The sequence below is a fragment of the Bubalus bubalis genome, chromosome 1, assembly GCF_019923935.1.
Source record: "Bubalus bubalis isolate 160015118507 breed Murrah chromosome 1, NDDB_SH_1, whole genome shotgun sequence".
In the NCBI taxonomy this organism is placed as follows: Eukaryota; Metazoa; Chordata; class Mammalia; order Artiodactyla; family Bovidae; genus Bubalus; species Bubalus bubalis.
Window position 1 is genome coordinate 126800645 of NC_059157.1, and position 16537 is coordinate 126817181.

Genomic DNA, 16537 nt, shown 5'->3' on the forward strand with positions numbered 1-16537 from the left:
CTATTAGTTTGAGAAACAATAGCAAAGTCCTTTCCTAACTCCAGGAGCGGTAAAATCCAATTCCTTTTCTAGAAAGAGGAAATATGTGAATATTTGAGACCAAAGCCAGAATTCAAATAACTGCAGATACCTAGGTTAGAAAGACTACATTTTCTACTCTAGACAACTATTTAAAGAGATGTTTCCCCACAAGGAAGTATTTGAAAGCTTGGGAGTTCCAAGGGAAAGAAAAGAAACAAGCATTAAGTGTGTGTCCACTGTGTTTTCACACTATTCAGTTATCCTTTGTGTAGCCTTCACAACAGCCAAGAGTTGGTCCCTGTATCCTCTCTTCATGTTTGAAGAAATCTAGGCTCAGACTTGCTGGAACACTTACATACAGGTCACACAGCTGAGGTCTACATCCTAATCCAAAAAGGCCTTCACCGGCCGGTGTTTCCCAGACAAGAATCACCTGGGATTACTTAAGGAAAACACAAAATTGAGGCTCACAGTCAGTCTTCAAAGGAAGGGGCCAGGGACGTGTTTTTTGTTTTGTTTTAAGAAGCCGTGCTGCCTCCCCATCCACTTGGTCAAGAGGAGAGCTTGAGAAAGAGCACTTCACGACCCAGCCAGGAGACTATCCCTACATTTGTGGTTTCTCCATCAGGAAACCCTTAACGTTCTCAACATAAATTTTTTAAAATGCACATTTCTCTGGTCAAACCATCACCTCTCCCAAGGCCCCCAGTAGTGCCGATCTTGGAATCGTCTATTCGCCCCTTCGCCTCTGAATCCTGCCAATTTTTTTTTTCTTTTCTGTAGAATTTCATTTCCTGGCTGGGACCAGGTTCTAACCACCAGACTTCCAGGCGGGCCCCGGAACGAGCAACCGGTCTCTAGTCTGTCTGGCTCCTTCCGTAGCCCCTCGACTCGGGCTGCTCTCATCCCAACCCAGCCTCTTCCGTCGGTCACGTTGTTTCCTCCGCTTGGAAGGACCTCTTTCCCGGCCCTTCCCAAAGCTTGGGGAACTCCTCCACCGCCTGAGTGCCTCCGCTTCCAGTCACCCTCGCCTCCCACCATCCCAGCGGGAGTTGGGGGGGACTGAACCCGGCCTCGAAGCATAGCAGCGAGCGTCGGTCCTCCCGGCCGCAGCCCCTGCCCCCTCCCCACCCGCCACCTGGCTTCGCAGCGGCCGCTCGGGAAGCCCTAGGCACTTCCCAGAATAGAGAGCAGCTGCCAACGTCAGGCTGCCGCCGGCCGCGGGGTTCCGGGCGCACCGGGTGCGGGCAGAGGGGACGTGGCTCCGCTTTGGCCTGCCTTCTCCCCTCGCCGTCCGGGAAACTGAGGCCCGGGGCTGGAGCAACTTCCCCGGGATGCAAGGTTCGTATGGGCCCGGCCAGTCCCGGGCCCCCAAGCGTCCAGACTCCCGTCCGCGCTCCCTCGACCACACGCGCCGCCCGGTCGCCCGGGAGAGCAGGGCGGGGAGCGGGTCTCCGAGCGAGCGCTCCGCCGGGGAACGCGCGGAGAACCGGACTCGGCCAACTCGCCGCGAAAGTTGTGGTCTCCCAGCCTGCCCTCGCTTCTCACCTCCGAGACACACCTTCCCGCCGGCCCGGCAGCCGCGCCCTCACATCCGGTCCACCTTGCGCACACCCCCTTCCACTCTCTCCCGCAGCCCCTCGCCCTCCCACGCCTTGCGGCTCCAGCCGCTCCCCATCGCGCACTCCCACCCGCGCCCGGGGCGCGCCTTCCCCGCCCCGCCGCTCGCCCGGCCTCAGCGCCGCGCCCGCCCCGGGGTTCTGGCGTCCGGGAGCCCCAGCCCCGGGCCGCGACCCGCTTCCGCCCGCCCGGCGCGGGGCAGAAGCCGGGGTAGCCAGCGCGGAGCCCTCGGAGCGCGGGGGGCGCGAGGCGAGGGGCGCAGCGGCGCGGGCGGGGAGGGGGCGCTCGCTCGCTCGCTCACTCTAGGCTGCGCACACGCCCGTACAAACTCTCACACAGACACACGCGGGGTGCGCTGCCGCCGCCCGCCGCTGCTCCTCCTCCCGCCACCGCCTTGAGAGGGAGAGAGAGAGGGAGAGAGAGGGAGGCAGAGAGAGCGCTTTGTCCGCGCGCCGCCGCCCGGCCCGGGACTCTGCCCCGAGGAGGCAGCCGCACAGAGTCCCCGCCTCCGCCTCTGCCCCCGGGCGGGCCCGGCCGGCCGCGGTGGGGGGAGCCAGGCTGAGGGTGGGGGTGGGTGGCGGGCGGGCGGAGGGCGGGGAGGGGGGGCGGAGGAGGAGCAGGGGAGACGAGGGCAGCGGAGGAGGCGAGGAGCGCCGGGTACCGGGCCGGGGGAGCCGCGGGCTCTCGGGGAAGAGACGGATGATGAACAAGCTTTACATCGGGAACCTGAGCCCCGCCGTCACCGCCGACGACCTCCGGCAGCTCTTCGGGGACAGGAAGCTGCCCCTGGCGGGACAGGTCCTGCTCAAGTCCGGCTACGCCTTCGTGGACTACCCCGACCAGAACTGGGCCATCCGCGCCATCGAGACCCTTTCGGGTGAGCAGTCGGCGCTGTCCCCCTCCCCCCGCCTCGCCCTGCTCAGGCCGGGACGGCGCCCGGAGGGAGGCCGAGCCCTGCGGGCGGCGCCCGGCGGGGGCTCCGGCGTTCACGTTCACTTCCACGCACCAGACCTTCAACTCTCACCGCCGGCCCGCTCCTGGGACGGCCCGCTCCCCTCCCCCCCCAGCTCTGGACTCACCCCTTGCCCTCCCAGCCGCAGTCCTGGGGCGACCCCCGTGCCGCCCCAAGGGTTCCCGAGGCTCGCTCGCTCTCCCGGGGACCCCGTTTCCCGGCTCCCCGAGCTGCTCTCCAGAATTCCCCCACCCCCATCTTTAGAGAGCCCCCCGTCTCCCCTTCTTCCCTGACCTTCCCGTCACCCCCTTTGTCAGGGACCCCCCCCCAAAAAAAAACACCCCTCCATCTCCTTCTCCCTTGACCGGACCTTACCCCTTCCCGTGCCTCGTGCCCAGGACTTCTCGCCCTCTGGCGTCCCCTGAGCCGCACTCTCCTTTCGAGCCCCCCCTCCCCAGGTCGCCCCGCTGTCCCCCACTTTCGGCACCCCCTCGGCGCCACCCTGACGATCCCCTTCGAGACTTCGGGGAGTCCCCAGACCCCAGCCCTTGCACGACGGCACATCTCTCTCGGTCCTCTCCCGAACCTCACTCCCTTCTCGCTCGTCTCTCAAGCGCTCCTATTTTTCTCTGAATTTTTTGTCCGATTTTATTGAGAAGAACTCGGGGCTGGGGGCTTTCCGCCGCCTGTCCCCCCGCCTCCCGCTCGGCCAGAAGCACCTTTTTACGAGGTGCCCTGTCTCAACTCGGTGGGGGCCCGGGCTGAGGACCGAGAAAGAGGCGACCGGGGGGCCCGCGAGAGCGCTGGAGCCCAGACGGGAGACGGAGAGCGACACACACACACACTCGCGCGCGCGCGCACTCACCAACTCTCCTCTCGCACACGCACCGCTCGGAGCCGCGCTCGCCCCCAGGCCACGAGCCTGCGCCCCCCGAGCCTCTGCCCGCGGCCGTAGCCCCTTCCCCACCAGCGCGCGGGGTGGGGGCGGGGCGGCGGCGAGGCCAAGGTGATCAGAAGCCGGCGGGGACCCGGCTCTCGCCGAAGCGGACCCCGGGGGGCTTCGGCGCATCTCTCCGGGGCCACCGGGAGAAGAGGGCAGGGAGGGGAGCGCAGCGGAGCCTTCGGGGCCCGGGTTAGTGGAATGGAGAGGTGGGGGCCCGGAGAGGAGCGGGGCCGCGCCAGCCCTGCAGCTTGAGTTTCAAATGAGCTCATCCTTTCAAATTGGCGCCGCTCTTTATTAAATTTGTTTTTCCGGTAATGCCACCCACAGCTCTACCTGGGGTCGGGATCCGGGCTCGCACCCTTCCCACCTCGTCCCCGGGGAACGAGGCGAAACGCGGCGCCCACCTTTTTTTTCCCACTGGGAAGCAAGTTTGCCCAGTTCGAGCCGGGTAAGAGACCCCTGGAGGGCGCCTGAAGGCGGAACCGGAGCGTGGAGTTCTGTGCGTGCCCCTCCTAGACCCCCGCCGGTTTGATCACAGCAAGGTTCTGAGTGCTTTAATTTCTGTTTTAAAGGTAAAGTGGAATTGCATGGGAAAATCATGGAAGTTGATTACTCAGTCTCCAAAAAGCTCAGGTAAATATATTTTGCTTAGTTTTTTTGATTGGTCTCACATATAAATAAAAATACATTCAGTTTTTTTTTAATGTGCTTGTATAGTTTTTAAGAGGCTTTTGTTTGTTTTGTCAGTGGAGATAAAATAGTTTAGAAAGTTACATTTTTTACTTTCATTATATAAGGTGTTTACTGTACTTGGAAAATATCTGGTGCCTATTGGGGGTGGGGGTGACGAACACTAGTTGTGTTAAATTTGCTGGGACCATTTAACTTGTTTATGAAAACTTGCCTCCCCGCCCCCCCCACTCCCACCCTAACCCCCAGCACAATGGCAGCAAATGCTTGTCAAGACTTCCTGTGAGATGTTAAGAGTAAATATTTACTGTGTCAGCTAAATAGCTTAACTAAACTTCGCGATTAATTAGTTTTCTTTTTTAGATAGCTTAAATGTTGAATAATAAAATAATTCAGTTAAGGGTCGATATTTTACATAGCGTTTTAAACAAGAAGGTTGTTTGGATTGGATGGCGGTTAAAAGCCAGACTTTTTTAGTCACTGAAACTACTGAATATTGCTTCTGAGCGTGTTGTTGTTGCTTTTAAGATACATTTGAGGCTAAACAAATATCACTGTGAAATTTATAATTTTATTTAAGTGCACTGTTGTTAATGAAGAAGTAAAAAGTTTTGTGGAGGTTGGATTTCTCCACAGTGATTTGCTTACATGAGAATGTCTATGAGGAGAGATTGAGGGAGAACATCTTTGTTTAAAGTTTATTGTGGACTTTAAATTTGGGCCCTTTATTACTCATTCTAGAATTTTTTTCTATGTGTCGTAACTTAGTTTATATCCCATTCACATACATTTCTTCACCATTAGTCATTAAGTAGCTGAATTGGAGACTCTAAGTGAAGTCTGTGACTTACCACCTTTACAATTTGTAATTCTCAACAGTGTAACCATTTACTTGATTTTTGCTAGAATTGAATAGATTTTAAAACAAACTATTCTACTTTTTAAACACATAGATATTTAGTTAAGGGGTTTCTAAAAATGTGTGCAAATTTCCAGGTATGTTTTAACTAGGCAACAAAATATCTTTTGTTTACCAGTGATTCCAGTGGCATATCAGAAAACTACTTAATACCTTTAAAAAAAAGAGGCAAAAGTTATGATTTGCAGTTTTATGTGTAGCATTAAGCTAGTTCTCGCTAGGAAGAGATGTAATGCGCAACTGATAGGTTTTTCAATTAAGAATTTTAAATTTGTATACTTAAAAAAAATTTTTTTGGCTTGATAAATCTAAGTTCAAGCTTTCTGATATATTAACTATTTATTGTAAGTTAGAATTACTCATAACATTTGAATATTGGATGAATATATTAAACAAGGTTTAAAAGAACCACCCAAAATATTTGATGGGTTGTGTTTCTGTAAATATCTAATTCTATTGACTGTATAGTTGTTTTGAGTTCTTTTTTGGAGTTATAGTTAGTGAAAAATAAGTAGAATTTTAACTTTGGTTAGTTGGTGTCTCATTTCATGTTGCAAAGAGCATTATTTAATGTGGCAATGTAAGTGAAATACTAGTTTATCTAAAGTTATTAACATCTCTTGAAACTTGTCACAAATATACTACTTTTTAACTTTTTTCTTTCAAAATGCAGAGATTATTTGCTGTTAGCTGGAGGGTCATTTAAATGATTTTGTTGTGTTTATAAAAGAGTTTAGAATTAAAAACTTGTCCCAAATTTTTAGTATTAATTAAAGAGCAATCTAGGACTTTTACAGCCCTATTGGGACATGATTTCTTTGAACATTGTGGGTGATATGAAATACCTAGGAGGTAGATTACAATGCGCTGTGTGTGATTCACTACACTGAAGACGTCTGACATACCAAATGTATGCATAAGCTGCTGCTGTAGAGGGTTGCTTCATTTCTGATTGGATGGCTTGAATCTTTTTTTCCTTTCCTTTATTAGTTTAAAATGCAGAAATTAGTTACTGGTACTGCAGGCTAAGGGAGAGATAACTAATGACTGGTGTTGTGTACTGAGCTCAGACTCCTGGGAGGAGGCAGCTGTGTGTGCTCATGTACAGGGCTCCACCACGGTGGGAACTCTCAAAAACAGGGTACTGTGACATTTGAAACCAAAGCTTTTATGTTATATGGTGACTATTTTGGTGTTCTTTTGTTGCACTTCCATGAAAATTAACAAGTTAAAAGTACATTTGTCAGCGTCAAGTCAGTTCTATATGTGGTTTTTGTGTTGGTAGAAGTGAAAATGTGAAGAAAACAGTTCATCCTCATTGCTTGCTTACTTACAGAACCATTCTGCCATTGAGTGCTCCTTTTCTTTATATTGTTCTGATTTCTTTCTGTTCTCAGGAATCATTTTTAACATCTACATTCCAGATAGATTTTTTTAAGCTAATGATACTTGGGAGGGGATGTTTTTTATCTTAAGTTATGAAAATATTGGCATGCCATTTGCTTACCAATTGGATCTTTTGTTAAATATCATTCTAGCATCCTTTTATATGTGCTGTTATTGTGGACAGACTAGATACTATTATTTTCTCAGGGTCACTCAGAAGTAGAAAACTCTTTCTTTTGCCACATGTGCTTCATTCTTATTAAATGTAAATTACTGTAAAGTAAACCATGTACAAACCATCTATTTTTCTTAACTTTCTAAGTTGGCTTCGGGCTCTGTTGAGTAAAAATCTTCGATTCTTTTTTCTCTATTCCTATTTCTTGGTAGTATATAAGAATCAAAGATTTCTTAAAGAATAAAAAACTGACAAAGGGTTTTAAAAGTTGTGGAAATGTCCTTGATAGAAATTTCATTTTTGATGTTGATGAGAGTTTAGTTTAAAAAAATTTATATGCTGTTTATATCTACACACATGCACACAAACACACACACGTATTGCATAAATTGTTTTGGGCTAAGACTTACACTAACCTGAATGTGCTTTGTAACTAAAGTTGAATGATTCTGTGAGAAACAAAACTTTTAAAAATGCAATTTCTGCCCACTTCTAGGAAGTAACTAAGTGGTGCTAGACATGCTTTCACTGAGATGGTGAGAATACTATGAGGTAGTGTAGGAAAAAGCTATGAATTTGTCTTTCATGAGTTAAAAATCAGTAATTGTGTTCTCTCCAATGCAAATGAATTTGGTCTCCTATAGGAATGTTAAAGAAAACAGTATCTCAATTGTATTTTGCTTGTATGTACTACATTGTATTTAGTTGAATTAAATACCAAAAAGAAAAAAAAACCAACCACCCAACCTCAAGCCCTCCCTGCAACAAAGGCTTTTGATGGATCAATTTTTAATTTTGTAGCAACAGAAAAGACTTCATTAGGTTAAAATCACATGTTACCCTATTTCATTTCAAGAATTTGTTGAATTAGAAGTTAATGCCTGGATTTAATTGTATAGATTACATGTGTGTAATGTATATTAAAATATATATATTTTATTTTTATATATATATATAAGACTCAAAGGTTACTTATGATTTGTTTTTGAGTTCGACATTTAGCTTCTCATTTTAAAAAAGGCTAGTAATTTTTTCATACACTTCTAGGTCATGCCATATAAAATTATGCATTTCTGTGACCTTTGCGAGATAAGCATTGAAATTAAAATAGAAGCAATAAAGAAAAAATTACTTAATAATTCAGGTTTAAAACTCTAGTTTGTGTTTTTAAAAGACTGGTCATTTAATATTTTTATATTATTTGGTTAAATATTAAAAGCCATTGAAATCTACAAATCAAAATAGATGTTATATACTGCTTGATTTTCCAATTTGCCAAATTTATATCAATTTTAAATTATATTGTAGTGATTTATAAAAGTGCTGAATGGCTAAAGACATAAACATTAGTTCTAAAAGACAATTTTGTGATATGTAATACATTTGGCAAATTGTGTTTTCTTAAATAATAGTGTTTCTTTGTACTTATGACTGGATATGAGAGACTGGTAAGGGATGGTCTCAGAGTTTTGTTTTCTTATTATGTTAACCTGAGATTATCATTTATATAGAGAAGGTGAGAAGATTAATAATATTTGTATAACACCTTTTATATGTAATGATCTAAAGTACAATATATTTTCTTTAGAAAGAAAAATTTTAAAGAACACTGAAGATTTAGAACCAATAGATATCAAAATCAACATTTCACTATTATTTTGAGTTAATGTTTTTATTTTGTGCGGTTGTTCCAATTTTTAATGGGTGAATGTAAATGACATTGAAATGTACATACAGGATAGTAATTTGAGCACATTCATTAAAAGTCAGTAAAGCTATGAAAATCAGATTTCTATAAGAACTATTTATACATATTTGATACTTTCAACTTTCTAAATATTTGCTGTCGATTGCTGAATCACTCTTCCAAGTCTGGTAATGAAATCCTCAAAAGTAGATGAGCAATTGATCAGCATTGTCACAGGACATTATTTGAGCTTAAGTGTATCATCTCTGTGATTCAGTGGGGTGTGTGCACATGGGTGTGTGTGTGTGTTATGGGAGACAGTAGTTTCAGACAGAGATGGTATCAAGAGGGAAGAAGAAGAAATCTTTAATTGAGCAACAAATGTTCTGCTATTCATTCCTGACAAGGCACAGGGAAATTGTTAGGTGTTAGAACCTTGTGGTGAATGGAGTCAAGTGCAGTGATGTGTGCTTGCATGATCTATAGTTCTTGCAGGTGGTTAACCTGTGGAAGCCGGGGCACAGTCACCTGAAGTGGCTGCTTTAGTGAGCATGCTGCTGGAAGGACCGTCCTATGCAAAATATTCTCTCCTTCACTTTTGCTCAGATGTCCCCTCTCAGTAAGAGAGTTAGCAAGTGATTCTGTGTAGGCTTTGATTTTCTGTAGAAAATTCAAGATTTGAATATGTATTTTCATTTAGAAATTCTATACTGTGGAAGGCAATGTATTTTTTTGTGTAACAAAAGTACTCTGAATCAGTTTCATTAGAAGAAGCATGGCATTGAACTGGTTTCTTTGGAGGCTGTTAAAAGGTTGAATTGTAGATTTCAAAATTATGTTTTTAAAAATTCTATTTAAATATCAGCAAAATGTCTTCAGTGTCCTTTGGTATTGGAGAAGAGAGGGGTGGGGTTGGCTAAGCCAGTTTTTAAACTAATTTTCTAAAAATTTTAGTCAGAAGCATAATTTCTTAAAAGTTATGATTAGATTCTTAATTTGAAGAATGGGACAGTTCTGTTTAACAAAACATGTCCAAATAATTTATTAGTCAAGATTTGTCCTTTTTATATTCAAATTCAAGCTCAAATTAGTTTGGATGGTCATTCAAAACACTATCATTGAAGAAAACATAATAGCAAATAAAGAGCAAACACCTACCAGTAAATATAACAGTATTTCACTTATCATTATAAAATATTTTTAAAGACCTTTTACTTTATAATTTTACTTCATGCTTACAAACTTGTAATTTTCATTTGGTGGCATAGACTGTATGGGTTCTATTTTGGGCAGCAAAATTGCAGAGTGCTCAGAGCATTATTTTTAAGGTTTTTCTTTTCCTGTTTTGATAATGTACTTTAGTCTGGTATTTCCATAAAATAGTGAAGAAAAATTATTTTCTCTTACAGGAAAATTCAGATTTTGTTACTTTGGCTTCCAAAGAGGAGGGAGAATATAATTACTGTTTCCTTAATTTGGTTTAGCATTTGATGGCATGTTGAGGTGTTGAATAATCCAGAGAAAAAGGGTACTTTTGCATTAATAGCAGGCGGTCAAGTCCAAAGTGATAACTACTATTTGATAGATATGCTTCTTCTCCAAGTCTCTGGTTCTCACTAAATAATAAGCTTACATTTTGGAGATACATTTTATTTGTTTATTCTATGCTTTATTTCTTAAAATGTGAAGATTTAGTTAGAATTTTCCCATTCTGCTTATTATCAGGAATATTTCATAAACTAGGTATTTCAGTAAGTCCAGTAAATGAAAATTCAGAGTCCTGATGCATGTTTTAGGCTTTATTTTATCTATCTATGTTATAAGAAAATGTTATACCTAATGACCAGGAAAATCTGTATGGGACCATTGCAATGTGAATGATATTTTTGGTTTTCCTTATTATATAATTAATGTGTACCAGTATGTGAGGATTTGCCTTAGCGGGCGATGCTTAGACTTTAATTTTTGTTTTAAATGTGATCAGAAAGGTAATTTCATGATTCCATGTATGGACATGTAAATAATACTAGATAGATGTTTACTTATGTGCCTGTATCTTCCATTCATATAATACTGATGATAACCCAGGCTCTTCAAAACATTATTTCATTTATTCTAAAGAATAATTATCTGAAGAAGAGCAGTTAATATTATTCCATTTTTTAGATGAAAAAACTTAGTCACAGAGAAATTTAATAATTTGCCTAAAGTCACATGGCTATTAAATAGTAAAGCTAGGGTTAGAACTTCTGATTCTCAGTCCACTGTGCTTCATCTCCATTCACTTTGTTTAATTAAAAGTTGTCTGAAAGTGTTATTATTGATAGGTTCAGAGGTTTCCATTCAAGAGGGAAGGAAAGATATAAATATAGATTTTATTTGTGAATCACCCTTTGCAATGATCTTATTCTTATATCAATCCAAAATGATCTGTACTTTGTTACAGTTTTTAGGAAAAATTAGAAACAGAAGTCATTTTAACATTATTAGCAGCATCACTGTGCTTGCCCGTAGACAGAAGTGGGGTATGCCTAACCAAGCAGGTTGGATTTCGATGTTGTTGTTACATTGCTTTTTTCAGTGGTTGCATTCCTTGTGTTATGAAACAGGACATTGCCGAGAAAGAGATTTCAGCAGCTGAGCCATACGGTCTGGTCAAGACTCTGTGCCACATGGTAAAGGAAAGTCAGGCTCAAGGAATCACTTGGGTGGGTTCTTCCCGGGTTTCAGCCAACCCATTGCTAGAGGGCAGGACAGCTTTTGGTTGAAGTGTTTCCCTGGTAGCTGCCAAGTCTTTCCTGATATTTGGTGTCTGTCTCTGCTTTTCTTTCTGTACAGACTGTGGCCTTTGGCCTTTCCTGTGGGGGTGAAATGAACATTAATAGAATAGCATCTGTAAAGTCCCCAAGTTCCTCATTAATGATATATCACTCAAAAACATACTAAATAACTAAGCATAGGAAGAATAGTCCATTTCCCCCTTAGCAGTAAACTTTACCTGCGTTATCCTCTTGCTACCTTTAACTTTTGTGCACTATCATATTTGTGGTGGTGGTGGAGGGAGGAAGGAATTATCAAGAAAAAAGTAAATGAAGGAAGATGATTTCCAACTCCTCAGGCTTTTCATTTCTTTAACTTAGTAGAGTCCAGGGTTGGGTGTTGCATGTTTTGTGGAATCCTGACTCAGAAAATGGGGAAAAGGAAGAAGGTAACTAATACTGAGTAGTTGGTGTGCTAGGCATTGGACTAGGCCTTCTTCGTATCTTACTATATACAGCCAAGAGAGATCTGATTTTCATACCTTTTACAGATAGGGCTGTAAAACTTTAACTCCCCAGCAACTCCTCTTTCCACCCACCCAAACCTGCTTCAAAGCAGCAGTGGCTGTCTTACTCTTGCTCACCTTTATTTAATTTGTATACAGTAACAATAGCCTAGCAATAAAGTAGAAAGTTGTCATGTGTGTGTAGGTTATAGAGTAACTTTGTATGTATTTCCTAAATCAGAATTAGAGACAAAATTTACATGTATACAGCAGATATGCTGAGGAAGATAAAGGACTGATCTTTAGTATAGTTTTAATTTAATGTAACTGAAAAACAACTAAAAGTATTAGGTCATAATTTGAAGAAACTTTCCTGAGGTAGTCCTGTAGTAGAGGCATTAGTAATTACGTAAAGATTAAAAAAAAAAAAAACATTGTGGCTGAAAGTTAAGTGTAAAAAGCATACTATGTATGCAGTGGGGAGGAGGGGGAAAGAGGGTCTGTATTTATATCCTTTGACTCAGATACCTTTTTTAAATCCTGAAAAAAAACACTCAGACTCTTTAGTGTAGGACCTAGAGTGTTATACAAAGTGTGGCCTGCTTTCATTTTTTATCTGTATATTTAAAAATTATCAATGATTTGGAGAAGGAAATAACAGTATTCTTGCAAATTGTCTTCTATAAAGTTTTTCATCTTACTAACATGAAAAAATTTTAAACCTTTTTGACAATGAAAAAGTCAGTGAAAGCACAGGGAGTAGAAAGAGTTATATGTTCTTTTTGATACACTATTTAAATATATTATGCATTCATGACTTTTAAGTATATAGGACTTGAGATACAATTATACTACCAATGCAATGAGATAAACAAGAATTCTGCTTTCTAGATATACAGGTGGTGCTTTTTTGATAAGAATGTAATTTTATGAAAAAAATTCATTATGAGGTAAAAAAAATAATGGCTTTTATCAATCGAGTATTATCAGAAAAATTTTCAATACCATGTTTATATCTTCACTTTTGTGCTTTCTCTTAGAAAATAAAGCAAAATATATTCACTGAGGTGTGGTTCCATGGACAGCTTAACCTTAAACCAACTCATAAATAGAGGATATTTCAAAAAAGTTCATGTGAGGATAGGCTATATAATTTTTGTTAATGTGGAACTGTTTACTTTAGTCCCTCCTGATCTTTGTGATTTTAACAATGAATATTTGAAAAATGGATGTTTTGTCTCATCATTGTGTGGATAGGGTTTTGGAGTAAAAGTGTTTGTGCATCTTTATATGAGAGTTGGAGGTGGATGATGAAACAGTTTAACGCTGAAAAAATAGAGTTTAACTTCTTCAATTATTAAAAGAGAAAGAAGGGAGGGATGGAAGAAGGAAGGAGGGAAAGCGGGATGAGGAAGCGGGAGAGAGAAGGAAGGGAGAAAGTATACAGGCAGCCATGGAAACATAGATGACAGAACTTTGTCATGCAGCTTGTACACTCTTTCTGGATTTCAGAGCACGTGGCAAAGACTAGTACTGATGGTGGGTGGGAGACTAAGGGACTCCACTGGGTGCTAGCAGGGCTGAGTCTCACACAAGTTGATCTTTGACGTTTAAAAACCTCTCAGAGTATGTGTTTGGTCTGCCCCACAAAAGGTCTTACATTTCTTTCTTTGAGGCCCTGTACTGGCCACTTCTTCCTCTCTCGCATTCTCCTTCCCTTGTACATTTCCTTGGGGATGGCCGGGCCCTTGGGGATGGCTGGGCCAGGGCTGGAAGGTGCCTGGTGTGCGGCCTGCCTCCAGCCTGGTGCCCCTCACTGGCGGAGTCTGGGGAAGTGGGGAGGCGTGTGCGTGCTTGCTCAAAATGCTGGAATGTATGGGCTCTGTGGCTCATGCTTCCTGGGAGTGTGCCACAGACCGGCTCCTCCAGGGTCTCAGTGGTCGTGGGGGTCAGTCCTTGTAGGCTTTTGTGAGGGGTTGGAAACTTGGGAATGGATTTCTCAGTGCTGAAAGTTTAGGCTACCCCCCCCCCCACCAGGTGTATTTTTATTTATTCTTTGTAAAGAAAAAGATCTATTAACAACAACAACAACAACCACTGAAGAACAGAAAGAAAAAAATACATGGATGCATAAATGACCGTAAAGACCATAAATGGTCTTTCTCCTGGATCCAACTACACTCTTTTCCCTCTTCTCTTCAAACTGATAGTGATGTCTTCAAATCGTGGACACTGAATTTATAAACTAACTGCTTTAAAACTCCCTGAATTGTGTCTCTGCTAAAGATGATGAAAATCAAGGATCTTTAGAAACTAGATTTTAAGTTCAGATTTTTTTTCTTAGTGTAGGATTTAATCTCCTTTTTAAGGAATAAAGAACAAACTGCTATTGGTTAATATTTTTTTTTTGGTTGCTTAATTTATTTTTTCAGATTTACTATTATTTATTTAGATATTTTTTTTTTCCTTCACAAAAGATTTGAAAGGTGCTGGTGGCTCCATTATTTGAAAAGAAGACTGGGATTTAGGTGTATGAAGTAGATAAGTTAAAAAGGGATTCTGTTAAGGGTTATAAAGGACTGAGCATAGGTGGCTGGTTCATGTAATTCTTTATACATCTTAAGAGGTTTGCCAGGGAAGAATTATCTCTTTGGTTCATTGATTTTTGTGTTAATGATTTGCTGCATGTATCTATTTCAACAGTGATTTCAAAACAGTCATTTTGATATTGAAAATGGTTTGTGGCTTTAGTTCACTTATTATAATCATGGTCAAGGTGTTAATGTGTGCATGTATGCTCCGTTGCGTCCGACTCTCTGCCACCCTGTGGACTGTGTAGCCTGCCAGGCTCCTCTGTCCATGGGATTTCTTCCTCCAGGGGGAATCTTCCCGGCCCAGGGCTCAAACCCACATCTCCTGCATTGGCAGGCAGATTCTTTACCACTGAGCCATCAGGGAAGCCCCAAGGTGTTAATACCTGCCTTAAAAATTTCCAGGCCCAAGTCACAAACTTTATTCCCCACAGTAGTGCTTTTAACTGTATGTTCCACAGAGCCTTAGGATTCTAAGGAGATGCCAAATTTATGGGAAGAGGGGGTAGACATAAGTACCTAGAGGATTCTGGCTTCTTACCCACCTTTCAATCAGGAGACAGCTGCATTCATTGCTGTTTTACATATTCGAGTTTGGTCTGGAATTTGGCTTAGAAGAGGGGTTTGCTGCTTTGAAGAAACACTTCAGAAGTATCTGCCCTATAGTATGTAATTCTGGGGCTTGAGTCCATTCATTCCTTGATCAGGTAGTCTAGCAGATGCAAAGCTCTCTCCTGAGGAAGTTTAGACTCTGCCTCCCTTACTTCTGAATCCTGTGGCATGGCCTTCCATCTCCTGTCACTTTCGCTTTAGTAACAAATGTTTGCTTTGCCAACTGCATGCCAGACTACTAAATCTATGGATTTTTCTACAATCAACAGCACAGATTGTTTGCCCTTCAGGAACTTTGCAGAGAGCTCCTTGGGCAATGGTTGTACTCTAGCTCTTGGCAGAGTCATTAGTGTCAAATGACTTTTGAAGAGTGAAGGGTCTGGTGGCATGGGACCCACTCATTCATCAAGAACAAGTTACTACTTTGGGAGGTCCAAACAGGATGGCCTTTATATCCCTTTTTCAAGCAGAGCAGCTCTACTTTTATCTGTTATGTGTTTGGGTTCCATGAACTCAGAGGTGATCATCAAAATACTTTCACTTGATTAGAATTGGACTTCCCTGGTGGCTCAGATAATAAAGAATCTGCTTACAATGCGGGAGACCTGGGTTTAATCCCTGAATTGGGGAAATCCCCCGGGGAAGGACTTGGCTACCCACTCCCATATTCTTGCCTGGAGAAGTCCGTGGACAGAGGAGCCTGGTGGGCTACAATCCATAGAGTAGTAAAGAGTCAGACGGGACTGAGCGAATAACACTTTCACTTTTCAGAATGGATGCCCAGAAAATCAGAAGGGACATGAGCCATTATACTCTAACACACACACACACTTCAGTCAGTCCAGCATGTAGGATTCTTGTTCAAAAACAAGGTATTACTTAAAAAAAATATATATATATATATATATATATATTTATTTATTTATTTTAGTGATTTCTTAACCTGTGGCCAAAGACTCTTGGGCCGAGTCCTTATAGTCTTGAAGGAAGGACTGGGACACTACCCTCTGAGCTCTTCCTCCATGCCCCTGTGCTTCATCACTCTGGCTTCTTGTAGACTGGTCTTGAAAGACTCATGATTTCATATTCACTCAAGTTTTATAGTCAGACTGTTCTAAGACTGTATTTATGAGGGTCCACATTCAGATATCTGTAAATGACATAAGTGGTGGCATGGAGGGGTTCTGTGGAGTATAAGAGGCCTAATGGGGTATAGGAGGCATAGCTTTAGTCAGCTACAGTCAAAAGTCAGAGTTCTTATTTTAAATATTTAAAATTTTCGACCATTGAAAAAATTTTGGAGACACTGTGAGTCCGAGAAGAGAGCAGGTTAATCTGGCTCGTGGGTTGCCAGTTTGCAGTTTCTACCACGTGAAAATCTGCATCTTCTGCAAAAGTATTGCTGAGGACACTTCATTATGTTTAGTATCTCTTACCCTTAAGGTTCTCTGTGAGAGGGGAAAGTACTTCTCTTGATAAACTGGATAAACTTGTATGTCTCTTATCTAATGATGATAGCTATTTGAAAGCTCAAAACTAAAATTAGGTCTCAGAGCAACCATCCTTAGTTTATTTTTCTGGAATAAATATGTTCTCCATTGTATGGAGTACCCTATAGTGTTTATCTTTATGTAGTGATCTTATTTTGTTTCTGTTATATTTAGCCATCTAAAGTC

General features: G+C 42.5%; 1 protein-coding gene across 7 annotated transcripts in view; it reads left to right on the forward strand.

The window, feature by feature from the left end:
- Window positions 1-1218: 1218 nt before the first annotated feature.
- Window positions 1219-16537, forward strand: part of IGF2BP2 (insulin like growth factor 2 mRNA binding protein 2) — a 172482-nt gene continuing 157163 nt past the window's right edge. For 2 of the 7 annotated variants that reach the window (XM_025287078.3, XM_044943899.1), the window contains exons 1-2: window positions 2241-2518; window positions 4109-4169. In XM_025287078.3, coding sequence (XP_025142863.1) covers window positions 2341-2518; window positions 4109-4169 — 239 coding nt within the window. In that variant the 5' untranslated portion in view covers window positions 2241-2340. Of the gene's footprint in view, window positions 1363-2240; window positions 2519-3566; window positions 3726-3863; window positions 3985-4108; window positions 4170-16537 lie in introns of those variants that run through there. The other 5 variants (XM_025287072.3, XM_044943894.2, XM_044943904.2 and 2 more) reach the window with 4 other exon arrangements.